This window comes from Miscanthus floridulus, chromosome 5, assembly GCF_019320115.1.
Source record: "Miscanthus floridulus cultivar M001 chromosome 5, ASM1932011v1, whole genome shotgun sequence".
Lineage (NCBI taxonomy): Eukaryota > Viridiplantae > Streptophyta > Magnoliopsida > Poales > Poaceae > Miscanthus > Miscanthus floridulus.
The window spans coordinates 33,962,230-33,970,711 of NC_089584.1; the positions used below are offsets into that span (position 1 = coordinate 33,962,230).

Consider the following 8,482-nt stretch of genomic DNA (forward strand, 5'->3'; position numbering starts at 1 on the left):
ATGGGCTCGGACCGAGCAGAGCACTGCACGGGCGCTCCGTTCCGTTCTCCCGTGCGCGCCATCACCACCGTCGCCATGGCGTCGCCGCCCAAGACTACCAAGAAGCACCACGCGCGCCTCAACAACCCGTTCCCGCGCGCCGTCCCGACGGCCGCCATCCGCGACGGCGCCGCGGCGCCGCGCCTCTCGTTCGCGACGACCTCCAAGCTCGCCCACGCGCACGACTTCCCCGTGGGGACCCGGTTCCGCCTCCGTTGGGATCCGTCCCGCGGCGGCGAGGTCTCGCTGTCCAGGGTTCCTTCTCCTCCAGGCGACGGCGGTGACGGCGCGGCGGCGCGCCGCGCGATGTGGGAGACCGTCCCCGGCGTGGCGTTCCTCTCCGCGGCCTCCGCCGCCACCGAGGCCGACGAGTGCCGCGGCTCCTTCGTGCTCCGCGACGGCCGCGCCCGCCTCGTCCCCGATCGCCAGCACGTCGACAGGATCAAGGCTTCCTACCGCTGCGACGCCGCCGAGGCAGGCCCAGGCGGCGCCGACCTGCTGCGCGCAGCCGCGTTCGAGCCGTCCGACGCGACGCGGTTCCCGGTGCTGGTAATGACCGGGCTCGTGTCCGCCAAGAAGGCGGGCGCGTCGCCGTCGCCGTGCACCTGCTGCGGGCTGCGCGCAGCAGGTCGCCGCGCCCGGAGCGCGGCGGCGGCGGCGGGGAGGCCGGTGCTCTCGGCGCGGTACTGGATCGTTCTCGAGGAGAAGAACGACACGCAGGTCGCGTTCAGCGTCAAGATCGGCGACTACCAATGGACGTGCGGGCACGCCGCTGACCCTGCCAAGTCGACCCCGGCGACGGCGACGACCACGACGGGCCCGAGGCTCCACCGGCCCAGCCTGCGCCTTCGTCTGTCGGGGCGCGTCCAGCGAGGCACGAGCAAGAAGACGAGGCTGGCCCCGACCCCGAGCCGCGAGGAGGCGTCGGCGGCGCTCCTGCCAGGTCCCGATAGGGCGGAGGAGCGGCGGCCGGAGGAGTTCAACCGCGTGTTCCTGACGTACACGAGCAGCCGCGACGAGCGGTTCTTCGGGTTCGGCGAGCAGTTCAGCCGCGTGGAGTTCAAGGGGAAGCGGGTGCCGGTGCTGGTGCAGGAGCAGGGGATCGGCAGGGGAGACCAGCCCATCACTTTTGCCGCCAACCTCGTCAGTTACAGGTGTGATTCTTTTCTTTTTGCATGGCTCGTTGTAGCTTACCACACCAAACTTTGGAAAATTCAATTAGAGCCCTTTGTTTCTGATTAGTGTTAAAAGAAAACTCAAACTTTAAGATTAAACGCTAGTACATAAGTTGGACTTCTCTGCATGTACGGTCTGCAAAAATATCCACGCAATTTCTAGGAGCATTTCTAAGAAATTAGCAAAAAAAAAAAAAAAAAAAGACTAGTCAAATTTACTGACTTAGCTATTTCTAAAATAGATTTGATAAAAAAAATACTAGAGTATTATATAACACTCTGCAAAACCAAGAGATTGGATAACTAGTAAGGTAGACTATCTAAAAATAGAAAGTGAATAAGGTGGGACGGAGAGCTACTAAATTTGGATAGTCATTTATAGAGTCTGTTAGAGACTTTTTTTTAGTAATAGCTAAATTTATATTTAGAAAATAATTTAGCTAACCTCTTAAAGATGCTTAGCCCTTTTCGCAAAGAAGGATAGCTATGCAAGTCAAGGCCTGGACCAGGCTGCAAGCATGGGTGGGCAGATATGTCTCACAAATTGAGCTTATCCTGTTATCTTGGCCTTGCCACTTTATTGCAGCCATTGATGAACCTGCAACGTAGAAGGATTTATGATCCGGCCTCGTTTGCTTGAACTTATCAGCCTGACCTATCAGTCATGGTACAATATTTTTCTCTCACAACAAATCAGCGAACGGTACTTTTCAGCGAAGCAAAAATGGCCGAAAACAAGACCGATAGTGTGTGGCTTTGAAACGAACCGAACTGTGATCTTTTTTTTTTTTTTGAAACTTTTACTAGTGTGAAGTGGAAACTGGAAACTCATCACATCGACAACGATTGCCCCAGTTTCTTGTGCGTGTGTGCTTGGGATTCTGTACCTTTATAACAGTATACTTATCTACGGAAGGGAAAACATGAGGAAAGAAACGTTCTCTTTTCGTTTTCGACAAAAGCGCACTAGTGCGGTTGTGTATTTCTCAAATGTAGAATGCCTGTCCTGACTGTTTTTCCCCCCAGATAATGGAGTGACATTATTCCGGACTCTGCAGTATTTTTGGTTATTACAGTAGGATTCAATTCAACTAGTGCCAACTTTTTGTTTGACTTTATTTGGAGATGATTTAGTGTGTCCTTGCTGGTGGTTTTCTGTAGGTCAGGAGGAAACTGGAGCACGACATATGCTCCCTCTCCATTCTACATGACCTCAAAGATGAGATCTTTGTACCTTGAAGGATACGACTACTCCATCTTTGACCTGACGAGACCTGACAGAGTGCAGATTCAGGTAGGCAGCCGTTCAACAGGACAACGAATCTACGTACAAAGCATCAATTTCTTTCCACACAACCAGTTTGAAAACATTGTGCAGTTGAGGAGGCTCATCCAGTACTTCCACTCTTGATTTTGCTTTCTCTTCAGATTTATGGCAATTCAGTCCAGGGACGGATACTAGACGGCGACTCACCGACGGAGCTGCTCACCAGCTACACGGAGTCAACCGGACGGCCGCCGGTTCTTCCCAGGTGGATCACGTCCGGTGCCGTTGTCGGCATGCAGGGTGGCACAGACACCGTCCGCAGGGTTTGGGACCAGCTCAAGGACTACGATGTCCCAGTCTCTGCATTCTGGCTACAGGTCTGATGAGAAACTGACGGTTCATGATATGCTCGGTGCCTGACTGACGCACTCTGAACTGGCTCTGAACTGCTTGCTGCACGTTGGCTTGCTGGTCTCTGCAGGATTGGGTTGGCCAGAGGAAGACGGCGATCGGATCCCAGCTCTGGTGGAACTGGGAGCTTGATGATGCTCATTACAGTGGATGGAAGGATCTTGTAGTTGCCCTTCGCAGCCACGGCATCAGGACCATGACTTACTGCAACCCTTGCCTTGTGCCGGTACGTTCGTTCACCGATCATTCCAGAGAGGCTAGTGTGCTTGCAGGTGTTCTGAATTTTTTTTGAAGAAAACGTTGGCTTGTTCTTGTTCAGATGGATGAGAAGCCCAACACGAAGAGGCACCTGTTCGAGGAAGCCAAGAGGCTGGGCATCCTGGTGAGGGACGAGGCCGGCGAGCCGTACATGATGCCCAACACGGCGTTCGACGTCGCGATGCTCGACTTCACCAACCCGGAGGCGCACGCCTGGTTCAAGAGCACCGTCCTGCGGGGGATGGTGGACCACGGCGTCAGCGGCTGGATGGCTGACTTCGGCGAGGGCCTGCCTCTGGACGCGCGGCTGCACTCCGGCGAGGACCCCGTCGCCGCGCACAACCGGTACCCGGAGCTGTGGGCGCGCGTCAATCGCGAGTTCGCCGATGAGTGGAAAGCCAGCCGCCGCAGTGCCGCGGAGACGGCGGCGGAGGGCGGCGACGACGACGACGGCCTGGTGTTCTTCGTGCGGTCGGGGTTCCGGGAGAGCTCCCGCTGGGCGATGCTGTTCTGGGAGGGCGACCAGATGGTGAGCTGGCAGGCGAACGACGGCATCAAGAGCAGCGTGGTGGGCCTGCTAAGCGGCGGCCTCTCGGGGTTCCCGCTCAACCACAGCGACGCCGGCGGCTACTGCACGGTCGACCTGCCGCCGTTCCTGCGCTACCGCCGCAGCGAGGAGCTCCTGCTGCGCTGGATGGAGGTGAACGCCTTCACGGTGGTGTTCCGCACCCACGAGGGGAACAGGCCGGGCTCCAACTGCCAGTTCTACTCCAGCGGCCGGACACTGGCGCACTTCGCGCGCTGCGCCAAGATGTACAAGGCCTGGGAGTTCTACCGCGCGCGGCTCGTCGGGGAGGCCGCGCGCACGGGGCTCCCCGTGGCGCGCCACCTGTTCCTGCACTACCCGGCGGACGAGCGCGTGCAGGCGCTCACGTACCAGCAGTTCCTTGTCGGGACGGAGATGCTGGTGGTGCCGGTGATGGACAAGGGGCGGACCGCGGTCACCGCCTACTTCCCGGCCGGCGCCGGGGCGTGGAGGCACGTGTGGAGCGGCGACGAGTACGGAGCTGGGGTGCAGGGCGGGTTCGAGGCCCAGGTGGAGGCCCGGGTCGGGTACCCGGCCGTATTCGTCAGGGCTGGGTCGCCCGTCGGGGAAAGATTTGTAAGCAACTTGAGAGATCTCAAGCTGTTGTAATCTGGGTCAAATGTAGAGTAGTAGTAGATTGCTAGTTTGTTCACATTTCACAGGGTAAAGAGGACTAGTGATTTGCGCGCGCCCATACGCGTGAGTGATGACAGTGGTTCTATCTGGCAAATGGAACAACCTTTAGCCTATTCGGTTGGCTGGTTCATATCGTTGCTGGTTCGTGAAGAAGTACTGCTGGCTGATTTGTGTGAGAGAAAAATACTGTTCCGGCTGAAAATTTACGATCGTTTACGACAAGCCACAGCCAAACGAACAGGCTGCTTGTCATAGAAAGCATGTACACAACGGTGGTTTTGAAACAGAGATAAGACATCTTTCATGGGAAAGTATTTTTCTCATAGATGTAGTCTAAAGAACAGATTTGCATAGTTCAGAACACTGAAAAATAGCAGTTGCACGGCACATGGTACTCCGTACATGGTTGCTTGGCCTACAGCCATTTCTCCAGGGAAGCAGTAACAAAAGAGAAGAAAAATACATAGTTAGCTTGGCAACAAAAGAAGGGCAGAGATGAGCAACACTATTCAACAGTCGCTGGGGCATCTGTTCTCTTGGCCGAAGTCTGCTTTTGTTTGGGAAGCATGGCGCTGTCCAAGACTGGATCTTCAAGAAGAGTCAAACAGCTCACTACGGAGGTTCACCAAGCCACCAAGGACTGATAGCCTGCAGAGAATCGATGCAGCAGCATCTAGCTTGCTGGCAACAGAAGGGACTTTTTTAGGTGGTTTTCAGCGACAGTAAGCAGTGGAAGGGGGTCGAACTTTCCTGACAGACTAAATCAAAGGTGGCCATGAAGCATTGAAGCCAAGGAGTGCTGCATCTCTTGCCTTGATGCTGTTCTTCAGTTTAGTTGCCTTATCTTCAAACAGCATGGACCATGAGCTAGAGCAGAAAAGGTCTTCTCTGAGTTGAGAAACATGTGCAGCGTTGTAGTCATCAATTTTCACCAGTTTTTTCGTTTTCAAGGTAATTTAGTCTAGAAAATCTTTTGTTTCCTTGTCATAGGATACTCTAGCCAGTATATTGCCAATCAGTAAAGCTGATGGTCCTGCAAATGGAGACTTATTATCACAAATAGCAGTGGCAAAAAAGCTAGCTACACTACATTTTGATAATTACTCTTGAAGCTCAGAGAAGATAGCAGACATGTCAGGTTATATAAAGAAAATAAAAACAACTGATAAACCTTCATATAAAATGCAGGTCCTCTGTACACAGTAAACCAGAAGATGTAGCTAATCTAGGAGTAAGCTAACAATGGCACAAACAATAGTATAAAATAAATATTATTGGCATAAAAATAACCAAATCCATTCAATGTAACTATTCCCCACTGCAGCAAACAAAAACTAACTTGAACCCAATTTACAGTACCTAACCAGCAGAAGCAACTGAGAATCCTAATCTTTTCATTCAGCTATTTCAGTCATAGTCGGATTATAAATCTAGGAAACATGTACGGCTGAATGGTAAGCTAAACATAGAGCCATAATCTTCCACCTAATTTTACTAATTTTGATAGATATCACATACATTCATAATGTTGAAAATCGAGCACCAGCATCTTAATTCTCTTTTCTTTTGTATAAACTAAAAGCTTCACTTGTATGGGACCCAAGGGAACAAAGCAAGCCAAACAACTCACCTAAACCAGAAAACTTCGTCAGCTTTACTAAGTGGACAAGCAAGAAAAACAAGGCCAAAAAAGAAAGGAAATTTCATAAAAATGCCAGGCAAGTTTATGGAACGGCAATCTCATCACGAGCTAGCAAATGTAACACTGTCGCTATCGAAGAACCATACCGGCGCAAATGCAGACAGCAGGAGGGGTAGGCCGCAGTTCCGTTGCAGGTCTGGCAACCCTTGAGCCCCCTTCAGCACCTAGAAACCACGCACGGTGAGCCGCGCGGAGAGGCAGGGCGCAATCTACGGACGGAGAAAAGGAATAAAAAGAGAGGACGAGGATAGGCCAGGGTAGGGACGGACTCACAGGGTACGTAGGGTGGTTCACCGTACAGGTGCGCCAGTCAGAAATTTTCAATGTAAAAAAATAAAAAAAAAGAAATTTTCATTAAATTACATAAGAATTTTTTTTTGCTGTGCATAGTCAGATAAAAATCTATATCCGTCACTGGACCAGGGCGACTCACCTCGGAGGCGTTTGCGGCGTCTTTATCCATGTCGTCGTGGTTTACGCCGCGGATGGGACCTTCGACTCCAGCGCATGCGCTCTAGGCCTCCAGCCACGGAGCTACCGGAGCGCACGCCGGCCAGCTACTGCTCATGGCCGCAACGGAGGAGAGGAAAGTGGGAGAGAGAGAAGAACAGGACAGAGGGAAGCATGTGTGAGAAGAAGCCACGCCAGTGAAATGAAACACCACCAACGGATGCGCGTCCACGGCGAGGAAAGACAGGAACCCAAAAATATAAGGAAAGCAGAAGAAATCACCAAAATGTCAGACGCGTATATGGAACGACAAATGCGACATCGGCGTTGTTCAAGAACCATACCAGCCCAAATGCAGGGACGAAGAGGCGGGTGCAGCTCCCGCTGCAGGTCTGGCGTAGTTCCTCCGAGTTCCTCAGCCGGTCCAGCACCGGCGCACCGCAGGCGGACACCAGATCTGCCCCCCTGAGCACCTGCAAAGGCCAGGCGCCGCGCCGGTAGGCGAGCGGCGACGCGGAGAAGCAGACGGTGAGGCACGACCGACGGACGGTGAAACGAAGAAAAAAGGACAGGAAGAGCCCTGGCGTCCTACCTCGTGCAGCGGTTAGGACGGAGCTGAAGACGAAAGGGAGGCGTGAGCGACCTTTTTACCCACGCCGCCCTCGGTGCCCGCGCGGCGAACACGCCCGGGACATAAGCTGGAGCAGCCCACAGGCACCAGGCGTCGCTGATCCACGGTCCCCTTCTGCGCTTGTATCAGCGGGACCCCACGGGCAGCGTTGTCTACCTGGACGTCGCATGCGCCGCGAGTGCGGACGCGAGGCCGTCCGGCAAGGCTGCTGAAAACCAGTTTTTCAGGAGGCGCTGACGCTGGGCCCGTTGTACTGCAGCCAATAACCGTTCCACAACGAGTAGACTGCGCCGCTTAGGGCAACCCCAACCTCTCATCTGCAGTCCTAACCTTCTTTTAGGGGTTCCGGACTTTTAAACATAGCTTCAATCCAAGCCTTATCTGGCCTCGACGGCGAGGCACTCTCATTTCTCTCTCCTAAACCTATAGACTTAGGAGTCCCTTATCCTCTCCTCTACTCCTCATTTCTCTCTTATTACAAGACTGATAAGTGGACCCAATAAGTAAGACATGACAATATAGTGTAAAGTAGGAAAGTTTTAGAGAATAGATTGGAATGTGCTAAGAAGTAGGAGCTTAAATATGAATGAGGGACTCTCATTTCTAAAGATAGGGGTCAAAATTTAAGGAATAGGTTGGAGTTGCCGTAGGAGCTCCTTTTCCCCGGAGAAAACGGTGGCTCCTTTTCCTTGGTGGAGCGGCGCAAGCGCCAGCCCGCTGCAGGTGGGACCCTGTACTCCCAGCCAATGGCAGCTCGGTAACGACTGCACCACACTTTTTAGCTGAGGCATTGTTTAGTTCCAAAAAGTGCTACAGTAGCCATCACATCGAATCTTACGATACGTGCATGGAGCATTAAATGTAGACGGGAAAAAAACTAATTGCACAGTTTGGTTGGAAAATCGTGAGACGAACGTTTTGAGCCTAATTAGTCTATGATTGAATATTAATTGCCAAATAAAAACGAAAGTACTACAGTAGCCAAATTTCCAAATTTCACCCAACTAAACAAGGCCTGATGAACCGGCGCAAGGGGTAGACATCCAAGCACTGCAGGTAGGGCCGCTGTACCCTAAGCCAAGCTCCACAACGACCAGCCGTGGCCAATGCGAAACGGAGAAGGTCAGCAGAGCGGGGCCCGGCTGACCTTACCGTTGCCGCCCCTTGGTCAACGAAAGCATCACCATCCAGTAACCATCCAACGGCCTATATTCATTTCATTGACGTGGCCATGCTGAGGCCGCGCCGGCACCTGATGTTCTCGTCTTTAGATTTAATTCAGGGTGGTTTTGGATGGAAAGAACTTGGGTTACTCAGTATGTTTGTT

The 8,482-nt window shown here is 52.9% G+C and overlaps 1 protein-coding gene and 1 long non-coding RNA gene across 2 annotated transcripts; one reads left to right on the forward strand and one right to left on the reverse strand.

Moving 5' to 3' along the window:
• Positions 1 to 4,533, forward strand: LOC136449808 (uncharacterized). The gene is made up of 5 exons (XM_066450006.1): positions 1 to 1,193; positions 2,376 to 2,508; positions 2,643 to 2,858; positions 2,963 to 3,118; positions 3,212 to 4,533. The coding sequence occupies exons 1-5, from the start codon at positions 1 to 3 to the stop codon at positions 4,343 to 4,345; spliced, it is 2,832 nt and encodes a 943-aa protein (XP_066306103.1). The 3' UTR covers positions 4,346 to 4,533.
• A 138-nt stretch (positions 4,534 to 4,671) lies between these two features.
• Positions 4,672 to 7,233, reverse strand: LOC136451924 (uncharacterized). The gene is made up of 5 exons (XR_010758676.1): positions 7,117 to 7,233; positions 6,869 to 6,997; positions 6,508 to 6,634; positions 6,161 to 6,283; positions 4,672 to 5,405 (listed from the first exon to the last, which is right to left on the reverse strand). It is a non-coding gene; the product is annotated as an uncharacterized lncRNA (long non-coding RNA).
• Between the last annotated feature and the right edge of the window lie 1,249 nt (positions 7,234 to 8,482).